The sequence below is a fragment of the Aegilops tauschii genome, chromosome 3 (genome assembly GCF_002575655.3).
Source record: "Aegilops tauschii subsp. strangulata cultivar AL8/78 chromosome 3, Aet v6.0, whole genome shotgun sequence".
NCBI lineage: Eukaryota > Viridiplantae > Streptophyta > Magnoliopsida > Poales > Poaceae > Aegilops > Aegilops tauschii.
Window position 1 is genome coordinate 25165485 of NC_053037.3, and position 23172 is coordinate 25188656.

A 23172-nucleotide genomic window follows, 5' to 3' on the forward strand; every position below is an offset into this window, starting at 1 on the left:
TCTAAACCTATGCGCGCAGGGGTCTGGGCCCATCGCCCTATGCACACCTGCACGTTGCGTACGCGGCCGGAAGCAGACCTAGCCCCCTTAATACAAGCGCGAGCTAACGGTCCAATGCGGCGCGCGCCACTCAGTTGCTGACGTCAAAAGAGCTTCGGCTGATACCACGACGTCGGGATACCCATAACTACTCCCACGTAGATGGTTAGTGCGTATAGACCAAATGGCCAGACTCGGATCAAATACCAAGATCTCGTTAAGCGTGTTAAGTATCTGCGAACGCCGACCAGGGCCAGGCCCACCTCTCTCCTAGGTGGTCTCAACCTGCCCTGTCGCTCCGCCACAAAGTAACAGTCGGGGGCCGTCAGGAACCCAGGCCCACCTCTACCGGGATGGAGCCACCTGTCCTTTCAGCCCCCTCATCAGAATCACTTGCGGGTACTCCTCGAGCCGACCCGACTTTAGTCACCACATGTGTCGTGTATATAATGTATATAGTATATACCCGTGATCACCTCCCGAAGTGATCACGGCCCAGTAGTATAGCATGGCAGACGGACAAGAGTGTAGGGCCACTGATGGAACACTAGCATCCTATACTAAGCAGTAGGATAGCAGATAAGGGTAACAACTGTAGCAACAATGACAGGCTATGCATCAGGATAGGATTAACGGAAAGCAGTAACATGCTACACTACTCTAATGCAAGCAGTATAGAGAAGAATAGGCGATATCTGGTGATCAAGGGGGGGGCTTGCCTGGTTGCTCTGGCAAGTAGGAGGGGTCGTCAACTCCGTAGTCGAACTGGGCAGCTGCAGTGTCGGTCTCGTAGTCTACCGGAGAGAAGAGGGGGGAAGAAACAGTAAATACAATGCAAACATAGACATGACGATGTGTGACATGACAATGAGCGGTGCTAGGTGTGTCCTAACGCGATAGTAGGTGGTACCGGCGAAGGGGGGGAACATCCGGGAAAGTATTCCCGATGTTTTGCGTTTTCGGACAGATGGACCGGAGGGGGAAAGTTGCGAGTTCGATAGGTTAGGGAGGTGTGGTGGACGAACGGACTGCGTATCCGGATTCGTCTCGTCGTTCTGAGCAACTTTCATGTTGAAAATATTTTAATCCGAGTTACGGATTAAAAGATATGATTGTCTAAAGATTTTATTAATTTATGAAATTTAACTAATTATTTAAATTAATTCAAAAATGGATTTATGACATCAGCATGATGTCATGCTGACGTCAGCAGTCAACAGGGGTTGACTGGGTCAAACTGCCGCATGGGTCCAGTGGGACCCACGTGTCATACTCTGTTAGGTTAATGAGGGTTTAATTAAACTAATTCGATTTAACTAAACTAACAGGTTAATTAGATTAATTCATTAGGATTAATTAACTTTAATTAATTAATATTAACATGATTAAATAAGTTAATTAATTATCTTAATTAATTAATTTTATTATTTATTATTATTATTATTATTTGTAAATCTTTTTTTATTCGCTTTTATATATATATATAAACGTTCTAAATAGTACAGGGGCGTGGGCCCCTTGGGTCAGTGGCATAGGTCGGCCAGCGCCACGGCTGGGCACGCGGGGAAGGGGCACGGGGCCCTGACGAGGCCATGGGTGGGCGCGCGAGCCGCGCTCACGGGGAGCAAGCAAGGCAGGGGCGGACAGGGAGGTAGCGGCCACCGGAAACGGGCGGAGGCAGCAGCACCGCAGCAGGCAGCGGGGCGGCCAAGCAGCGCCATGGCGCGGGCGCGGCCAGGCCACCGTGGGGGGGGGAGGGGGTTCGGCACGGCGAGGTGCAAACAGCCGCGGGCAGGGGAGCGCCGTACGAGGCCGGTGCGGCGCGGAGCGCGGTCGGGCAGGGACGACCATGCGCGGGCGGTTGCGGGCGCGCACGATGTGGGCGCCGTGCCGCGGGCGTGGGCTCGTGGGGAGCGTGTGCGGCGAGGTCCAGAGAGCCGCACGGGAGGAGGGTCGCTGGGCGCGGTCGAAGGCGCGGCGAGCACGTGTTGTCACGGCGAAGGACGGTGCCAGGGCGCGTGCGGGACAGTGGGAGAGGGGAGGGCGAGGCCCTCACCGGCGTTGGCGGGTAGGGGGTAGGCGTGGCTCGGTGGAGCCGTCGAGGGGGAGATAAGGACGGGGCGACGGACGAGGCGGAGGAGCTCTGGGCTGCGGCGAGGTAGCGTCGGGCGGCGGTCGGTGTCGAGCGGCGACGGGGTCGAGGCGCGGTGTAGGGGCGGCCTTGGTCGATCCGGCCACGGAGCTAGACGGCGGGGATGAGGAGGCAACGGCGACGACGGTGGGTCGAGCCCTCGATCTCGATCCAGATCGAGGGGGGAGTGGGCGACGGCGGGCATGGGGCGTGGCATCGGGGGTGGCGACGGTGTGCGCCGGCGGAGGCTCCGGGCGAGGGAGGGGGCGGCCGCGTCGGGGGCGGGGCGTGCGCCCGATCCAAACGGGGAGGAGAAGGGGATCGGGGAGAGAGTGGGTGAGGCCTAGGGTTTCAGGGGGGTGTGTAGGCCGGGGGAGTGGGGTGGGCCGTGTGGGCAGGCCTGGCCGGCCGGCTGAATGGCCAGCTGGGCCACGAGGCCCACGAGGGCAGGGGGTTTCTCCTCTTTTTATTTTTATTCTTTTCCAGTTTCTTTTATTTATTTTTCTTTTCTGTTTTATTTTATTACTAGTAGATTTTAGTTTTATAAAAATATGAGACCAACACTTAAATTAGTGTTTTAAATTACCCCTACACATGAAGTTTCACACTTTAATAAAATAGGTTTATATTTGTTTGCTAATTAAAAGCATTTAAGTAATTGTTTAGCCCCTGTTTTAATTAATTTCTTGCATCTAAACATTTTATCAAAATGTGGTTTCTCCACCACAATCACCCATGATTTATTTTTTAAATTTTGAACAATTTAGTTTTCAGTTTTTAGTTTAGTTTTCATTATTTGAAAACTTTTATTGTTGGCCTATATTTTAAATTTTAACTTGAATCGTTTTTGAACTAACTCGAGTTTATCAACAGTAACCGAGGTGACGTGGCACCTTTAGCAGAGGTTTACTGTAGCTTGATTATCCGGGGTCACAGCCGTGTGCGGTGCCCCCCTCCACAGAAACACACCTCGGTCATATTGTCGTAGTTCTTAGGCGAAGCCCTGCGCCGGTAACTTCATCATCACTGTCACCACGCCGTCGTGCTGACGAAACTCTCCCTCGGCCTCAACTGGATCAAGAGTTCGAGGGACGTCACCGAGCTGAACGTGTGCAGATCGCGGAGGTGTCGTGCGTTCGGTACTTCGATCGGTTGGATCGCGAAGACGTTCGACTACATCAACCGCGTTACTAAACGCTTCCGCTTTCGGTCTATGAGGGTACATGGGCAACACTCTCCCCTCTCGTTGCTATGCATCACCTAGATGGATCTTGCGTGTTGAAACGTCTCCAACGTATCTATAATTTTTTATTGTTCCATGCTATATTATATTCTGTTTTGGATGATTAATGGGGACTAACCTATTAACCGGAGGCCCAGCCCAGATTGCTGTTTTTTGCCTATTTCAGTGTTTCGCAGAAAAAGAATATCAAACGGAGTCCAAACAGAATGAAACCTTCGGGAACGTGATTTTCGGAACAAGCATGATCCAGAGGACTTGGAGTCCACGTAAAGTAATCAACGAGGAAGGCACGAGGTAGGGGGGCGCGCCCACCTCCCCAGGCGCGCCCTCCACCCTCGTGGGCCCCTCGTTGCTCCACCGACGTACTTCTTCCTCCTATATATACCTACGTACCCCCAAACCATTACATACGGAGCCAAAACCCTATTTCCACCGCCACAACCTTCTTTACTCGTGAGATCCCATCTTGGGGCCTTTTCCGGCGCTCCGCCGGAGGGGGCATTGATCACGGAGGGCTTCTACATCAACACCATAGCCTCTCCGATGATGTGTGAGTAGTTTACCTCAGACCTTCGGGTCCATAGTTATTAGCCAGATGGCTTCTTCTCTCTCTTTGGATCTCAATACAATGTTCTCCTTGATCTTCTTGGAGATCTATTCGATGTAATCTTCTTTTGCGGTGTGTTTGTCGAGATCCGATGAATTGTGGGTTTGTGATCAAGATTATCTATGAACAATATATGAATCTCCTCTGAATTCTTTTATGTATGATTGATTATCTTTGCAAGTCTCTTCGAATTATCAGTTTGGTTTGGCCTACTAGATTGATCTTTCTTGCAATGGGAGAAGTGCTTAGCTTTGAGTTCAATCTTGCGGTGTCCTTTCCCAGTGACAGCAGGGGCAGCAAGGCACGTATTGTATTGTTGCCATCGAGGATAAAAAGATGGGGTTTATATCATATTGCATGAGTTTATCCCTCTACATCATGTCATCTTACTTAAAATATTACTCTGTTCTTATGAACTTAATACTCTAGATGCATGCTGGATAGCGGTCGATATGTGGAGTAATAGTAGTAGATGTAGAATCGTTTCGGCCTACTTGTCACGGACGTGATGCCTATATACATGATCATACCTACATATTCTCATAACTATGCTCAATTCTATCAATTTCTCGACAGTAATTCGTTTACCCACCGTAATACTTATGCTATCTTGAGAGAAGCCACTAGTGAAACCTATGGCCCCCGGGTCTATCTTCCATCATATTAATCTTCCAACACTTAGCTATTTCTATTGCCGTTTATTTTACTTTCCATCTTTATTTCTCTTTATCATAAAAATACCAAAAATATTATCTTATCATATCTATCAGATCTCACTCTCGTAAGTGACCGTGAAGGGATTGACAACCCCTTTATCGCATTGGTTGCGAGGTTCTTATTTGTTTGTGTAGGTGCGTGAGACTGCGCGTGGTCTCCTACTGGATTGATTCCTTGGTTCTCAAAAACTGAGGAAAATACTTACGCTACTTTACTGCATCACCCTTTCCTCTTCAAGGGAAAACCAATGCAGTGCTCAAGAGGTAGCACGTGTGCGTAGGAAATTTTGAAATTACTGCGTTCCCTAACAATCCCCACTATATTATTTCACTTGACATGCAACCTATCCACCTCAACACACTTGCCACATCAGCATTCTTTGATTGACTTACATATGGGACCAGCCACAAGGCCCCTGCTACGTAAGCATCTGTTACTTTCCAAGGACCCACCACAACCACCACAAGTACTGTTAGTCTATCTCATCCACAATCCTCTCTAACCGGTGATAACCTGTCCCGGTCGGCATATGGACATTTGGTAGCCGAGATCAAGCGTCTTATGGTACTTCGTGAGTTTATTCCACAAAAAATTAAGCGTGAGCAAAATAGGGTAGCAAATCGATTGGCTTTGTAGTTTGTATAGTCGTATTGAGAGTGTGACTGCAGTATGGCTACATCATGGACCACCGTGCATAGAGGAACTTTTGCCTCTGGATTGTAACCATATTCTTATGGAATAAAACTCTTTACCCTCGCAAAAAAAATCCTCTCTAATTCAGGAACTACCGGCAAGCATGAGACAACAAGCTTTGTTTCCCTGTTCGTTTTTTCCTTTATTGTTGGAAGGAACAAAGAGATGAAATAACTTTGGTTGGATGCGATGGATTGCTATCATCTCCCTTCGTTTTGTTTCATACAAGACGATGATTGAAAGGAATAAACAGGTGAGACGTACTATGTGCAATTAAAATCCCGCATCTCTCTCTCTCTCTCTCTCTCTCTCTCTCTCTGTGTGTGTGTCTCATACATGCACGCACATGTAGTTTGGTATGAATTTTATTGGTATTATTTTTTGCTTTGTTTTGATTGGTTTATAGAAGCAAAGCATGTTCCTTTGATCATTTCGAGGTATGTTGTTGCCCAACAATACTATTCCACTATGAAGTCATTAGATCGATCCAATACCTGAATAGATGGTAGATTAGGCATGTGTTCTGGCAGTACTATCCAATCTGAACTTCATCTACCAGCAAGCTAGCTTTATACTAGATTAGGCATGTGTTTCAGATTTATCATTCAAATACAATTGTGGATATGAGTTGTAGGTTAATTGCTTCAATCATTAGTTTCAAAGGAAATATTCCAATATTAAACAAAATCGAATAGAAAAATGCATATTTGTTGTTGTTTTACATAATGATATGTATATATAGAATTTTTCCTTTCTGAAATTGAAGCTTTATTAACTATATTCGCACCATACCAAGGTGATACAACCACCAAGATGTTCAATCAATGCAATTGCCTATCATACACACTTCTGCAGAACGGTGCTGTTGCTATACTTTTTTCACAAAATTCCTTCAAGAGTCAATTATTGCTACTGCCATTGTTATTCCTTTTTTTCTTTATGCAATTCGCCCATGCTGATTTAATTAGAATTTACAAATGTCACAGGGTTTCATACTCTCAATCATGTCCTTAACGTATCTAATTTATATTCATGCATATTCTAGCTGCAACGCGTGTGGGGTGTCTAGGGGAACATTCAAACCCTTCAAATATGTAAAAATATAGGGGAACATCCAAACCCTTCAAACATGTAAAAATATAGGCCACAGTCAAATAATTTATTTCCTTAATTTTGAAAGGTATACATTTTGTTTCCTTAATTTGCTGATACATTGCAATTTACAGGTTCCTTACGGTGTTAGTGTTTGTTCAGCTGAATTTTCAACCTAGCATGCTCCTCCCTGGGATGTGCAAGTGTGGTGACAAATAAGGGTGTTGATGTGTTTCTAGTTTGGAGATAGCTGCTATCATTTTATTATTTATCTATGCTAGAATAGTAAGTGATGTTCTGTTTTCAAGCATGCATGTGTGAATATACAGTCTTCTCTAAGGCTATAGCTTTGCTTTCAAAATGTAAGAATAATACTTGGAATATCACTATTTGATTATTCTGGTGTTATGACAATTCTTGCTGAGAGGATCAAGTATGGTCTCCTCTAATTCTCCTTTACTTCAATTGTTCTATGTTGGATGGCAGTCTCTTAAATAGTATGTACTCCCTCCGTTCCTAAATGTAAGTCCTTTTAGAGATTCCACTACAAACTACATACGGATGTATATGGACATATTTTAGTGTGTAGATTCACTCATTTTGATCCGTATCTAGTCCATAATGAAATCTCTAAAAAGACTTATATTTAGGAACGGAGGGAGTAGAAAACTAGAATACATTTGTTGTCTACTTAGTAACCATGACATTTGGTGTACCATTGGCTATTTTTTCGCTCAAAAATGGATTATAGTGGAAAATGGAAGCTAATTCAGTATGGAGATACTCTACAATATACCAATTTTCGTGGCTTCTCACATTATGTCATCATAGGTTAAAAAGATATATTTTATGATTTTATTATTTCTTACTCCATAATACTCAAGTATAGTGCTACAAATTCCCGCAACAACCAGCAGGGTATTATCTTGTTATTGAAAGCAATAGACATATATGTGCCAGGAATGCAATGTCATCACTTGCGGACAAGTAGGTTGATGAGGTTGCTGGCGACACTGCAGTGCTCTGTCATCTCGCGATCTATGTAGGACACTGGGGATTCCTTGCCGATCCTTTTGAACGCTTTCTTACATGTATCACTAGCGCCCATCACGAACGAAACATTGGCCAACGTACTGGTGTACGACCCAATTTGGAAGTTCAAGATGCATAAATCTCAAGGGCACTAGTGGCTTCAGTGTAAGCCTTAAGGCAGATGGCCAGTGCAAATGCCTCCGGCTTGCTCTGTTTTTTCTTGTCTAGGTCATTGATGACCTTGACGTTGTGTTTGGCGGTGTCAATGGTGAGCTCCAATGCGATTCTGGCGAGGTCGTGTTCGGTGGAGGCATGGGCGCTTTGTGGCTTTGTGGTAAGCACGGCAATGCACAATGCGGGGTTGTTGGTCTTGTTGCATGTGCGGGAGATGAATTCGGTGTTAGCATAGGCAACAAGGAGGCCAGAGGACATGGCGGCGAGCATGACGAGAGACATAGCTATAAAGGTTGAAACACTCGCCATTGCAGTTTGCATTTTGCACCTACCTAGGTATTGTTGTGTAGGTGTGGTGCATGGTGACTATATATAGACACCCCTGCAAGAGAAAATCCTTATCATATCTACATATTAGTCGCATTACATTTATTGCTTTTCGTACATGGAATACGATTGCAAATCATACGAATAAATGAATGATCAAATGAGTACTCTAACTTTTGTGAACCCACCTAGTGAATAGATGTACAAAATATTTCACAAATCAACAAATAAATGTAATCTATATCTCTCTATATACGTTCACCGGAGAAAATCCTTGTGGTCTGACCTTCCTTAACCATAGTATATTTATTCGTTTTGCAACAAGGATTGTAATAGCAAACCAAATAAATAAATGAATGATCAAATGAGTACCCTAACTGTCATGAATACATCTAGTGAATAAATGTACAACCAACTTTGCAAATCAACAAATAAGTGTAATCTATCTCCATATGCACGTCCGCCGAAAAAAATCCACATGATCTGATATCTACCTTAAACACTATATTTATTGCTTCTACTACATTCAGTGTGATAGCAAACCAAAATAAATGAATGAATACTAAAATGGGTACTCTAAATCTCATGAATACTTCTAGTTAGGGTTAAAAAAAGAAAATCTGTCTGGAGAGGTTTCGAACTCTGATCTACTGTATCAAGTATTAATCCAACAACCAACTTACGTTATGTTATATCTTGTTCAACAAATTGGAGTCCATCTACTTGATCCGTACTTACCGCTGCGTTCTTTTCTAGATATAAAAAAGAAAAAAAAACAATATATTTATTGCTTCTACTACATTCAGTGTGATAGCAAACCAAAATAAATGAATGAATACTAAAATGGGTACTCTAAATCTCATGAATACTTCTAGTTAGGGTAAAAAACAGAAAATCTGTCTAGAGAGGTTTCGAACTCTGATCTACTGTATCAAGTATTAATCCAACAACCAACTCACGTTATGTTGTATCTTGTTCAACAAATTGGAGTCCATCTACTTGATCCGTACTTACCGCTGCGTTCTTTTCTAGATATAAAAAAAAAAACAAAGGAAAATGCATGCACATGGGTTTGAACACATAACCTCAGAACCTCTACTCCAAATGTGCAACGCACTAACCAGCTCAACCAACTATAATTGTTGTCTTACTACATATAAACTAGATATTGGAACCTTCTTTACTTTCATATCAAGATTTTCTTTTCTTAACTTAAGTTACCAACCCCGAGGGTACATTAAGTTACCAGCCCCCTATGGTATGATGTTTGAACAACTTTGTTATATTGGGTCAGAGTTACCATGGTGTTGAACATAAATTATCAGGTGTGCGGGTTATTTACACATAACTTATCGGGCTATGTTTTCAGCAACTTTTTCTCAGATCAACGTTACCATGATGTTTGTACATAAGTTATCAGGTCCGCGGTGCCTAACTTACCATGTCATTTACACTTAAGTTATCGGCAGTATGTTTTTTCAACAAATTCTTTTTCCTACGGCTAAAAAAGTTACCGCGGTGTTTACATAAATCATCAGGTTTGTGGTGCATACTACCATGTTATTTACACATAAATTGCCGGAGCTATGTTTTCAACAACTTTTTTTACGGGTTAAAATTACGCATTCTTTGTACCGAAGTTATCTTGTCTGCGGTGCATATATTACCATGATATTTACACAGAAGTTGCCGGCGTTATGTTCTTAACACCATCTGTTCCTTGAATTAAAGTGATCGTGATGTTTATGCCTAAGTTATCAGGTCTGCGATGGATATATTATCATGCTATTTATACAGAAGTTATGGGGTCAAAGTTAACGGCTATTGCTTTCAATAATTTTCCCCGTTGGTCAAAGTTACCATGGTGTTTGTACGTAATTTATCAGGCATGTCATGCGTTTCTTACCATGGTATTTACACATAAAATTATGGGTGGTATGTTTATTTATTTATTTCACTGGGTCAAGGTCACCACGGGTGTTTATACGTAAGTTATCAGCCGTGCGTAAATTACCATGATTTTTCGCAGAAGTTATCAAAGTATATTTTAACAACTTTTTTTCTTAGTATCAAAGTTATCATCATATTTGTACATAATTTATCAGATCTGTAGTGTGTATGTTACCACGTTATTCACACGTGAGTTAGCGAGGATATGCTTTTACAGGTATATTGGACAAGGACTAAAGCTGGTGTGCCTTGTTATTGGGTCGAAAATCCAATGCATTGGTCTTGATAGTTGTGGCTTTCTTTTACTCGCGTATACTGAAGTACAAAGGAAAAAACTAACGTACAATTTAACGTAAACAGGTGCTTGTTGAGATCATACAGCACAAATGGTGGGTTGTGGGCTCGATTCCCAGTTCTCGCATGATTTTTATCTTCCGAGTACGCTGGAGAAAAAAAACAAGCACGAGCTAGGCGCAGGAAATCCAGATCAATCTCGCTAGAATTTTGTTCGGATCTATTGTCAAATCACGAATGTTTGGAAATTATAAATTCTGTATATATAAATGAATAATCAAATGAGTATTCTAACTCATGAATTCGTCTACTTAATAAATTTAGAAATAATCTTGCAAATCAATAAATGAATGTAATATATATATTGGTAAGTATTTCCTCCTGTCCCCCGCATAGCTCATCAATTTTTGGTAATTTTCATGCTAACTAGACATCTTATTAGAAAATAAGACCAACCAGGACTAGCCCTTTGTGGCATACGTTTACAGAAGAAAGCAACCTAAGCACCCGTAGCCCAAGGCTCGAACCTGGGTGGGCAGCGTGCACACCCGCATGGCTTGCCAACAGAGCGACGCCCTGCCCTCAGTGATAGTTTTAATGTGTCTTTCAGGGGCCAAGGAGCCCATCAAAGATATTTCCCTTCCTCAGCTTTGCTGCAAGAAAAGAATATGCTTGTTCTTCACTTCATCCTCTTTTGTCTTCAGTAGCACGAGACCTCCATATTTATCTTCATGTCGTGAGTAGATCGATCCGTCGGAACAGAAGAACTGAACACTCTGTTCTTCGCCTTCATCGCCTATATATGGGTCACATGCATGTTCAGTCCACACAAGCATGAACTAACTACTTCATTACACGCATGAACCCGAATCCGCGGAAACAAAAAACGGCATGGACAAGCTACAGTGTTTGCATAGATGTGTAGTACCTCCTTCCGCCAATCGGTGCACAGTGTGATGATCATGAGCAGCAAGACCTGCACCAGAACACCGCAGATGATCCCCATCCAAAGGCCCTGCACATACGTTATTATGGTTCGATCACGCTATTAGCATGGCATCCAAGGTAAAAAGTTGGCCAAAACCAAACGAATAGATGCAAAGGGAAAGCACCATCCCGCCGACGCGCAGCACGAAGGCTATGATGTAGGCTGCCGGCACGCCGACGACGTAGAATGCCCCGAGGTTGATGAAGGCACAGATCTTCTGCCACCCACAGCCTCTAGCCACACCTATATATACACAGATGTAGTGTCATATACACATGTATAGCCTCTAGCAACTGATCGAGGAGCAGATCCACGTAGGGCGATGTACCTGAGAGAACACACTGAATCCCGTCGAAGAAGTTGACCACCAAGATTACCAGCAGCATCCTGGCAACGTATGACACGACCTCCTCCTCGCTGCTGTAAGCGTGGCCCCAGATGTAGCGCACACGGACCACGGCCGCCGCCATGACGGTTCCTTCTGAGATGGCCAAGAACATGACGACGTGCACGGCGAGGAGGGCTGCCCGTGGCCGCCCCGCCCCGAGCTCGTTCGAGACACGGGTGCTGCACGAAGCACGATCTTATATATCATGCAAAACAGCATGCACGAATAGGAACATGAAGGGACATTGCCATTTTGCTCCAGTGATGCTTCCTTCGTTCGCAAATATAATATGTTTTAGATATTTTAATATGAACTACATACAAACTGAAGTGAATGAACATTATATATTTGTGGAAAGAGGAAGTATATATTTACTTACCTTATGGCAGCGCCGAGGCCGTAGGGAATCATGAAGAGACAGTTAGCCGCGTTGAGTCTGTCGTAGGACACAAATGTACATGAAGACACGAAGCAAGTCGACACAACAAGAATCTCGGTGATGCGATTGTAATCTTACGTGATTGACATGACGGATGTTTCCAGCTGAGGATTTGGAAGAAGCCCTGAAAGCAGCACGAGGATTTCGAACGACCACCATTCCAAGCTGCCATGACATGCGGATATAAAGACCCGACCGATGATCGTGAGTTTGCGACATCTAGTTAAGAGCTCCAAATGTCACTCACCAGAGCATAAGAGCAGATGGCACAGCGAGCCGGAGAAAGTCGTGTGCCCCATGGAAAGCTTGCATCGAGAACCCGGTCCACGTCTGCTTACAGGAGCTCGACACCCTCACGTACACGGCCAGTAAGATCACGTAGACCCAGTAGGAGACGGCGGTGCTCAGAGCCGCGCCATTGCTGCCCATCCCGGCAACGTGCACGAGCAGCCAGCAGGCGAGCAGATGGAACAGAGCGGCCACGCCGGCGCTCACCATGACCGGGAGCACGGTGTTCTGCGACTGCAAGAATCGGACGTGGCACTGCAGTAGACCATAGCCGAAGAGGCCAGGGATCATCCACCGGGCGTACGTCCCGGCCTCCATGGCGATCTCGGGGTCTTGGCCGAACAGAAGCATGATCTGACCAGTGTAGAACCATATGATGGCGACAGGGATGCTTGCGGCAGTGAGTAGCAGCATGGTGCGTTGCTTGTATATGCCGAGGAGGTGGTATTGCCCGGCGCCAAATGCTTGGCCGCACAGAGTATCCAGAGCATTGGCCATGCCTGTCTGATCAAGGGGAAATGGGAAGAAGAATAATGCCATTTATGAAACCGGAAGTTTGACAATAAACACAAGGGACTGGCTAGGGGTCAGGTGACTGAATTTAGAATTTCGGTCCGCCAATTTTTAATCTGCCGTTCATTCCAGATCAAGCAGACAGAAAAACATTCATGTACCCCCGCCGTTTCTTTTTACTTCACATATAAGATTTGTCTTAAGTCAAACTTCATAGAGTTTGATCAAATTTATATACAAAATTATCGACATCTATAATGCTAGAGATATACAACATGAAGGTTAATTCAATGATGCATGACATCTAACGATATCGATTTTGTGAACGGAGTTCCTGTGAACATGGCTGTATATCTTTTTGCCAAAAAATCCATAACAAGACGCATCAGCTGTTTAGCACTAGTTGTACTGAAACTACCCGCGCTGCTTTCTGTCAGGCTGCTTCATTCTTTAGGCAAGTCATTTGACATTCAGTTATCGGACGGCTGCGATGGAAGGAGACAAGAAGATCTGACGGCTCGCTGCGCTCGCCACAGCTCGTCCCGTTCTCACTGTCACTGTAGCGTTTCCTTTTTCTGTTACTGTGTTTCCGTCACCTGTTGTCAGCTAGGCTATATAAGCCAGCGCCCCGGGTTGTAAGGGTATGCATTATTTGTGTCATGAACTACTCCTATACTTTACACCTAATACAGGGCATATTCGAGTTTGATACCACCAACACGCGTCCCAGCGACGAACCCTAGTTCCTCAATCCTCAATTTTCCTCTCGATCTCGACATGGGGCATGACACTTTCTGCCAATTCTACGCCATCAGCCAACACATGCAGCTGCCTTAATCAGCAGCGATTTCCCAGGCCCAGCCACCGCATGCACAGCACGACTGTGCATGGCGGGCAGATTTTATTTGGATGTAGTAGTACGTTTGACTTAAGAAAAATGTTACTCCTACATGCGGACTAAAAAGAAGGGAATTGCTACTTTTCATACGGATGAAATTTATTGGCTTTCAGTCGTTTTTTGAGACGTGCGATCTCTGTCGCGAGATTCGTGCTTTTTTTTCGCCGTTTGCTGGCGCTGAGTTTCTTATCGGGCCCGCTTGTGAGTATTTTGCAGACCCGTTAGTACCCGCTCGCTGCCGCGCGTCGGTGTTTTTTTCTCTTTCATTCCTCTGTCTCTTCCCCGCGCCGCTCGATCCCCTTTTCATTTCGAACACGTAACCCAGAAGGCAACTGAGACTCTGAGAGAGATATCCATGGCGATTTGGAGCCCCCCCTCGCCGCTCGTTGGTTGGTGGTGACTCGTCGGCGCTCTCCCACCTGCTGCCCCGCTCCCTCCGCCTCGTCGTTGTTTCTCCAGCCCAAGGCCTGCAGCATCTCTCCGCCCCGCATCCACCTTGGCACCATTATTTCGCCGCTCGTCGGTTTTGTTCGATTCGGTATGTCCCCCCCTGTTGCTTTGATCCTCAGCTTTGTATGTTAGTGCGTAGTGTTTTCTCGGTCAGATCTGTTTGCTTGTGTTAATTTCCCGCAGCTTCTTGTGTAGATGTGTGCGGTTCCGCCCTTCTGTGTTTGAATCTCGTCTGTCATGCAAAATTTGATTAGGGTTTCTGGTTGGTTGTTAGTTTCATTGATCTGCATGTGTGTCACACCTTCAATCGGTCTATGGTTTCTGGGATTGATTTGCCAAGTGTGAAAACAGAGTCGCCTGAAGCCGATGACCGAGGAGATGACAGTCAATTTGATGGTTTACAGAGAGGTGTAGCCTTGAGTGTGGTGTGGTAGGCTGACTGCTGTACCCACGCGACAGGGTGTGTGTGCTCTGTATTTTTTAGCATGTCATGCCGTGTGTGAGAGGTATGTGTGAATCTAGTCTGAACTTTTCCCCCTGTTCTCTGTACCTATCCCAACTTTCCTCTGCATCCTCTCATGTACTCTATCTCTCACACCCCCAAATCCCTCCTGCAATTTGTGAGATCTATCGATCTATGAGATGGGCACTGTGGTTAATTGTTTGAATTCGGCTGGTTGTTTGATTTTGTATGCGGTATTTGAGCAATTCGAACATAGCAGATCATCGTTCAGTCCCTGTTCTCCATTGTTAGTATCTACTTCCTCCGTAAACTAATATAAGAACGTTCAGATCACTAATTAGTTTACAGAGGGAGTATGTGTTAATTTTCCCCTGGGCCATTTTTACTGTCACAGTGTGTATGTATGGTTGGCATGCTGGGTCGCCTTGGGATTGTGGCTGTAATTCTCAATGGATTTACAGTGCAATTCCTGTCTGGATTTACAGTGTAATTCCTAGTGGATTTACACTGTACTTCTCATTTTGGGTTTACACTGTAATTTTCATTGGATTTGCACTGTAATTGTCATTGGATATGCAGTTGGGTGAGAATTTAATTCCTATTTGATTTTCAGTGTAATTACAGTGTAACCCCTATTGGTTAATCAGTGTAATTCATATTGGTTTATCAGTGTAATTTTTATTGGTTTTACAGTGTAATTAGTACTGTAATTCCTACTTTTTTTGTGTTTACAATGTAATTCCTAGTGGATTTGCATTGTGATCCCCATTATAGCCCGTAAGTGTTGATGCTAGTTTACCATTTGATTTCGACACTGTAAATCTTAGTGTAATTAGTACTGTAATTTTATGTTTTTACACAGTAATTCTTTGTTGATTTACACTGTATATGCACTGAAACTCTTTATTAATTTGCACTGTAATTCCTTGTTGATTTTCACTGTAATTCTTTGTTGATTTACACTGTAATCTTAATGGATTTATACTGTAATCTTACTGGTTTGTCACTGTACATTTTACTGGATATACACTGTATTTCTTAGTGCAAATTTTAGTGTTTTTTTACTTCACCTTTTTAGAGTGATTTTCTAGTGCAATCCCTAGAGGCTTTCTTTTAGTGAATTATTTTGAATTAATCCTGTAATTCGTAGTGGTTTTGTCACTGTAATTTCTATATCTTATCAGTGTAATTATAATTTTGCAAATGCTACTGGGATTTGTAGCACGCCATCACTGTAAATCCTAGCGGTTCTTTATCAGTGTTATATTCCTTGTAATCCTAGCGGTTATTTTACTGTGATGTATTTGCAACTGATTGTTGATGTTATTTCATTTTTATTTGTGATGCCTTGCTTCACGCTAATGTCAGTTTCTGGTTTTTTTTGCAGGGTGTTCTGGATAGTTTTGCCTGATAATGTTAGTTAGTTATTTTTTTGTAGTTTTTGTGTAATTTATTTGTTAGGCACTTTAGTTATTCAGTTGTAATATAATTCTAAACAAACATATGGTAAATGTTACAGCTATATAGCTGTTAGAAATTTATGCATATGCATAAAGTTCTTTGCGCTTTTACGGCAGTAGTTTTGTATTTTTATGATTTAGTTCATGTATTTTTTGTATTTGTCTGGCTGATCTTTGTACGGATCTGCCTTTGGTGTATGTAAATATTCTTTTTTTGTATTGTTTTACCTTTCTGCCATTTCTTCTTAGCATTTGTTCCTTTCTATGTGTTTTTATATATTTTGGAAATAGATTAAAGTATGGGTAGAATCATGAAGGGTCTTGGTAAGGGCTTTTCTTCTGCTTGCTTTGAAGAGTCTGATGATTTGGATGGGGATCCTTTTGTCCCCAATGATTTCGCCGAGGACGATTCTTTCCAAGCTTCAGAGGTTATTTTCTTGTTTTGATATTTGATATTTGATTTTCCTTTTTTTTGTTTATTCTTGTTTGGTAACTTATTTGTTCCAGTCAGCTTATTCCTTTTTACTGTTTACTGCAGGAAGGTTCAATGGATGATCCTGATTTTGACAAAGCTTTGTATGATTTCTATGTGTCGCATGGAAGCGTGTTGTTGTAATTATTGCATTTTGTTCCAGTTTTCATTTATGTTTGTTTTTATTGTATAATTCATTGCCTGTTTATATATCTTGCAGAAAGCGAATTGCCTGAAACGGAAGATAACAGATGTTGGAGCTCGCAATGTGGTATTTATGTTTCTTTGTTCTATTCGCATTTTCTGTACCCAACTACCACTCTGATAGAGATAGATATAAGTTTGATATAGATTTAAATTTGTTTTTTCCCCTTGTTTGATGTTTCTGCTAGATGTTTTTTCATTGTTGATCTAGTGTATTTGTATCCTGATTCCTTTTTTCGTTTTGTGTTTCTTGTTCTATTGTAGAAGCGCACGAGGTCTTCTGATTTTCCGGTAGCAAATACATTCGCTAGATACTCTAGCAAGTTGTTCTCCACTGTTATTGTCGGCTTGTCTCCTCGGCAAGTACGTGTTCTTCAGAGATATGGGGAAGATTGCCTTCTCAAATTTGTGAGGACAGAGGTGCCACTTAGGTTTGTCAAATGGCTAGCATCCAAATTTGATGTTCGTGCTTCAGTGATTCAGATTAGGAAAACGTTTATTCCGATTTGCGAATATGTCACCCATGATATATTAGGTCTTCCTGTTGACGGTGAGCCTATTGTGTCCGATGCTGATGCTGGTTGTGAGTTTATCTTGTCTCATTTCAATGTGACTAGCATCCCACCAGTTTCATTCTTCTGCAATAAACTAAAATCTACCTCTGAAGAATTGCCCGATGAAGACATTTTCATCTGCTTCATGTGCATTGCCTTGTCCACCTTCTTGTGTCCAAATCCAATATTAGTACTCTGTAATTCTGGAGTTTTTACTGTAATCCATGATGGTTTTCAGTGTAACTATTAGTTGATTTTGCTCTGTAATGCCTAGTGGAATTACAGTGTACTTTAGTAGGCTTTACATAGTAAATCTTAGTGGATTTACAGTGTAATTTTACACAGAATCCTAGTGGATTTTTAGTGTACTTTTAGCTTATTTTACATGTTTTTTCTTAGTGGTATTGCAGACATTTTGTTTAGTGGTTTTTGCTGTGTAATTCTTAGTCGAATTTTAGTATTTTTCTCAGTGGATTTTTTAATGTTATTTAAGTGGTATTTTTACAGTGTATTTTCCAATGGAATTTCAGTGCATTTTTTTAGTGATTTTTCACTGTAATTCTTAGTGGTTTAGTGTAAATTTAGTCATTTGTTAGTTCATATTGCAGATGTTATCTGTGCGTGTTTGATATGTTTTGGGTGTGGACCCGTTAAAAGTTGGGGGTCTGGATCTGTTTTAAAATCATAAACGCGGGACAGAGAAGCTGAAATAGGGGATACGGGACAGGGACAGTTGTCATCTGAAAAATATGACTGAAAGCCAATTGGATTTCAGCCGGATGTGATTTAGACAGCCCAAAAAGAAACAGAGGGAGTACAACAACAACAAAATTGACTAAATTCTCTGCAGTTGATTTCTTTGGCAGCAGCCAAACTCAGGCCTATGCTCACAAAACAAACGGAGGCCGATAGCGATGGATCATAAAATCTTAAAAAACAACACATGACTAATTATCTGGTAAAAAATAATGCATGGACCATAGAAATTAAATCACCAATATAAGAAATAGGTGGTGGTAGTGGACAGAAGATCTCTAAAGAAGAAAGCATTTGAGGCAGCCTGATGGACGGAAGTTTTTCTAGAGAAGAAAGAATTTATGCAGAATCCTATTGTTCCTAAAGAGAGAAATAAGTCAAAATAATGGATAGAATGCTTCTAGAGAGGGAGGGGAACTTTTGGTCTATGGGGACATATGCACCCTATATGGGGATTTTTTTTAGTAATTCAACAAAAAGTCAAAAATTCCTGAAAATATTTTTGAAATAAACTTGACCTTCTATTGTACTCATGAGAAATAAAATCCACAAAAAAATATATCCTTTTGACTTCTTTTCAAAAAAGACAAATTTTTGGCTAAAATAGTGTGAATAGTGACCTATAATAGCAAATAAATTTTGTCTTTTTTGCTGTGAGGTCAACTTTTTTTTTTCGTCGACATTTATATATCAGTGCAAAAGTAAGTCAAGTGTTTTGTCAAAATAGTTCTTACCTATTTTGACTTTTTATTGAAATATTTAAAAAATCCCCATATAGGGTGCATATACAACCAGGAACCAAAGTGTATTTCCCTTCTAGAGAGGAAGAAAATTGAGGCAGCCTACTACCCTTCCTGTAGAAAGAAACAAAACAAAAATAAAAGATAGACAGAAGCACTCAGCGTTGCAACCGTAAAACAGAAGACCACCAGATACTAGGGTTTGGTCTGAAACATAACAGAAATTGACCCAATACCTTTTTTACTTGATGACAAGACAAAAACAAAAATAAATATTAAAGGAAAACAAAAATGATGTTATCTAATAAAGAATGAATTAGTGTCTTTGGTATTACACTTTAAGAAGAAAGAAAATGACAAAAACAAACAGAAATTGTGTTCTTTATAATATGCAAGAATAATCATCTAATAGTGCAGTTTTGGCAAAAATAATCTAAGAAGGAACAAATTAGTAGCATTGGTATTGCCATTAAAGAAGAAAGAAAATGAAATAAAAAGTAAAATCAAATCAAAATAATAAAGTTCTCTAAGAAAGAATGAATAAGTGACTTGGTATTACCATTTAAGAAGAAGAAAAATGAAAGAAAAAAATTGGACACAACTTTGCACTGAAATTACACTTTCTGTAATATGCAAAGAATACTCATATCCCAGTGAAATTTTCATGCTCTAGTATAATTTACACACATATTGTATAGCACTTGTGTGTGTACTTAGACACACAAAAATAAAAATCATGTTTTCTAAGGAAGAATATATTGGTAGCATTGGGGTTACGTTTAAGAAGAAAGAACATAAAAAATAATCAAATAACCGCAAATTTTGCACACTATTTATACAAAAATTGCATTTTTATACTATGCAAGAGTAAGAAGCATGTAATAGTGGAATTTTAAAAAAAAGTTCTAAAGAAATGAATTAGTGGCATTGATATTATCCTTCAAAAATGTTTTCGATGAAAGAATGAATTAGTGGCATTGGTATAACCCTTTAAAAGAAAGGAAATGAAAACAAAACTTTTAAAATCTTACACACAACTTTGCATTCAAATTGCATATTTTTAGTATGCAAAGAATAAGCATAGTGCAATTTTTCACAATCAAGTATAATTTACATACATATGTATATTACTTGCGTATATACATTTACACTCACCCAAAATCCCATGAAAACTCATAAATAAAAAAAGAAAACCCGACTAAACAAGAAAAAAAACAGGAAAAAAAGAGTCAAAGGGTGATGGACTTAAAGCCAAATAAGATAATAATTTGACCCCAAAAAGGGGCAAGTCGAAAATTTAATCAAAGAAGTCATGAAAACAACACAAGGAAAAAAGAAAAGGACAACACAAATCTTGACAAAATATTCAACTGTTAGAAAAATGACTTATCCAATTTTTAAACACAAGCAACTTACATATGGTTAAAGTGTAAAGATAAACATATCTGGAAAAAATGATATTGATGTAAGAGGATTTGGATGGTGGCGCAAGTGCACATGGAAATAACCGACGGGTTTGTGAGGGCATAGGCGGCAGGCCGCAGGTAATGGTGACAAAAATAAAAGGTTTCACTTTTTTTTTTTGAAAAGGAGGATCACTCCCGGCCTCTGCATCTGGACGATGCATGCAGCCATTTTATTAATTATTCACGAAAACCTTACAAAGTAGTACATCAGGTAGTGTGAAGCCACCATCTAGTAATATCTGTCGCTACTTCTATCCACTTGATGAAGGTGTGCCGATAGTACGAGTCTAATACCAAACGAACATCGCACCAAAGCCTAACATCTAAAGCCGGAGGCCCCAACCTAGCCACATACAGGGTTTGGGGCGCAAACCGGCCCGTCGCACTCTCATGTGTCGTCGCCGCCATTTTCCACTGACCAGTCTTCAGATCAGACACTAACGCGTCGATCTTGCCAGGCCTCTCTGCCATCGATGCCACCATGACGCCAGACAGCGTCCTCCTCCTGCGCGAGTTCATCTTCGCTCTTCGGACGCCGAGTCTCCACTGCGCCATGCCGTCGAGATCCGCCGCCATCAATGTGTAAGATGAACTACCATCCACCAAAGAAGCCTTCCACTGGTCCTCGGGCTCGTGCACATCTCCAAGAATGACGCCCCCAAGAGGGAAACGACACAAGAGCGCCGCCGTCATCCGATATACTGATCTAGGGTTTCCCTCGGAGGTAGCAGAGAGTGGTCTTGAACTTCTCCACGACGATGCCTTTAAGAAGGGAACGACGCAGACAGCGCCGCCACCGCTTGCCTTGGCAGCTAGCCGAGAGCAGGTTTTCAACCAGATCTGTCCGAAGAGCCTCCCTCAAGCATGTCGTGCATGGTCCGCCGCCATCTGTGCCGGGGACTTGACGAAATGGATCGAGGCTACAGCCGGTGCCACATCCAGCACGCGTGTTGAGCCGCAGCACCGCGCCATACCAGATCCGGCGAACGGCACACCGACCGAGCCTGAATCTCACCCCTACCACCCGCGTCGGCCGCGGCCCGCGAGGACCCAGATTGGGCCCGCACGGGCAGCCAAGACCGCGACTGCACGCCCGCGGCGGAGCTCCCGTCGTGGCGATACCGCGCCGCACGCCAACAACCACCGATGCCATGAGCGAGGACGCCGCCGTGAAGACGAGCTCCGGACAGTCACCAGCCGCCCGAGATCTCCCCATCAAAAGAGCAGCCGACCAGGAGCACGAGCCCCGCCGGCGGGGTTCGCCGCCCGTGTCGCCCCGGGGAGGGAACGACGCGGGGGCGGGTATGAGTGCTAGGATTTTTAATCTCGGTTAGTCACTGAGCCTAGTTCTCAATGATAAATGTGTGAGTACCAGGAAAGGCTAATCCTCAAGAATAAATAGAAAACTAAATTCGCAGCTGTGAGGATTTGTACCTAAGTGTTGGGTTTGTACATCCACTTCCCCAACCAGTTGAGCTAGGCTCACTCCCTATAAAAGGTTTCACATGAGTAGTTCTCGCTTCTGAAAACCTTCGCCACCTAACATTCCACATTGCTAAGTGTTTTAGAGAAAAGTTCATACTCACGCATGCAGCTTCGAAAGTGTTATTGCAAAGTATTAATCAGTGTAACTTTTACTCCATTACTAAAGGTTTAAAAGTGTGGTTGGATGTGGATCCAAAGGTTTAAAAGCTAACTGTGATAGAGAAACATATGTTTAGGCAACTCGGGAATAGAGTATTACTAAAAATCCTCGTCCTCACTCATATTCCTACCTACCATCTTTGCACAAATTCATGAAATTCATGAAGTGGAAAACATGAAGCGCCAAGCTAGCGAAATGTTACTTACCAGCAAGCTGAATCCGGTGACGGTGGCGAAGGAGGTGGCCATGGACGCGCCGGCGAGGGGCAGCTCGCCGAGGTGCTCGACGAACATGACGGAGATGGTCTGGATCAGGTTCTGCATCAGGCTGCCGACGACGAGCGGGCCGGCGAGCCACAGCTGCCGCTTCACCTCGGCGCCCACCGCTAAGCTCTCCCCTCCCAGCTCCTTGCAGTCCCGGCTCCTCCTCGGCACCGGCAGGAGAGCTTCCTCTACGCTTGCCTCGCCCACGTCGCCTTCCTCATCCTCCTGCCCGGGCCTCCCGCTCGTCGCTCCTCGTGTGTTATGACGACGAGGTTGGGGAAGGTGCGGCCGTCCGTCGGGGGTCTGGCACACCTCGCCGCTGGAGGGCAGGCGTCGGCCGGGCTTGAGCTCGTCGAGCTCGCGGGGAGAGGTCGAGGCGGCCGTCAGCCTTGTCGACGGGAACGGGTGGGCAGCGGCCTCCTGGGCCCTTAGCTCCATCTCGTACACAGCCGATGGCACCGGAGAAGGAAGGAAAAGAGAGTTTTTCAGGCGGCCGTCCCGGAGGAGATGGACAGGAGTCCGAGCTCAAACCGCCGTCCATGGCCTTTGTTCACGGTCACGGGAGGTGAAGGGGCAGAAACGGGCGACGTGGGACGACGAGGTGGGTGCCTGTGGAGGTGTCGCCGCTCAGCTGGAACGTGGGGGGTGATATGATAAACAACGTGTTAAGGCCTCAAGGGGCGTGCGTTGGTGGTGTACCATGACACGGTTGTGACATGGTTGTGATATGGTTGAGCTATTCTATTCCTCATCTCATGCCACGATTTTTACAGTACTACGTATCAAGGAATGGGATTGCTAAATCTCAACCGAATCAAGTCTCAGTTGATTCTATATTCATTTCTTTTTAGCTTTTCATGTTTGTTTCTTACATATTATGTCACTT

General features: G+C 43.2%; 2 protein-coding genes and 1 long non-coding RNA gene across 3 annotated transcripts; 1 reads left to right on the forward strand and 2 right to left on the reverse strand.

The window, feature by feature from the left end:
- Positions 1 to 7680: 7680 nt before the first annotated feature.
- Positions 7681 to 8037, reverse strand: LOC141042636 (uncharacterized). The gene has a single exon (XM_073511489.1). It carries the CDS (start codon positions 8035 to 8037, stop codon positions 7681 to 7683), a length of 357 nt encoding a protein of 118 aa, XP_073367590.1.
- Positions 8038 to 10634: 2597 nt separating this feature from the next.
- LOC109757131 (protein DETOXIFICATION 16) lies at positions 10635 to 22947 on the reverse strand. Its single transcript, XM_020315968.4, has 8 exons — positions 22230 to 22947; positions 12362 to 12906; positions 12193 to 12279; positions 12055 to 12111; positions 11616 to 11854; positions 11412 to 11530; positions 11228 to 11314; positions 10635 to 11095 (listed from the first exon to the last, which is right to left on the reverse strand). Exons 1-8 carry the CDS (start codon positions 22722 to 22724, stop codon positions 11000 to 11002), a joined length of 1725 nt encoding a protein of 574 aa, XP_020171557.1. The 5' UTR covers positions 22725 to 22947; the 3' UTR covers positions 10635 to 10999.
- Positions 14091 to 17470, forward strand: LOC109757132 (uncharacterized). Its single transcript, XR_005771761.3, has 5 exons — positions 14091 to 14351; positions 16114 to 16614; positions 16725 to 16762; positions 16879 to 16929; positions 17127 to 17470. It is a non-coding gene; the product is annotated as an uncharacterized lncRNA (long non-coding RNA).
- Positions 22948 to 23172: the final 225 nt, after the last annotated feature.

Excerpts from the sequence above, each read along its gene's own strand:
- LOC141042636 (XM_073511489.1), bottom strand. The coding sequence starts at position 8,037 with ATGGCGAGTGTTTCAACCTTTATAGCTATGTCTCTCGTCATGCTCGCC.
- LOC109757131 (XM_020315968.4), bottom strand. The coding sequence starts at position 22,724 with ATGGAGCTAAGGGCCCAGGAGGCCGCTGCCCACCCGTTCCCGTCGACA. Across the intron at positions 12,112-12,192 it reads ACATCCGTCATGTCAATCAC|ACTCAACGCGGCTAACTGTC; the intron begins GTAAGATTACAA and ends GTCCTACGACAG. Across the intron at positions 11,855-12,054 it reads GGCCTCGGCGCTGCCATAAG|CACCCGTGTCTCGAACGAGC; the intron begins GTAAGTAAATAT and ends TGCTTCGTGCAG.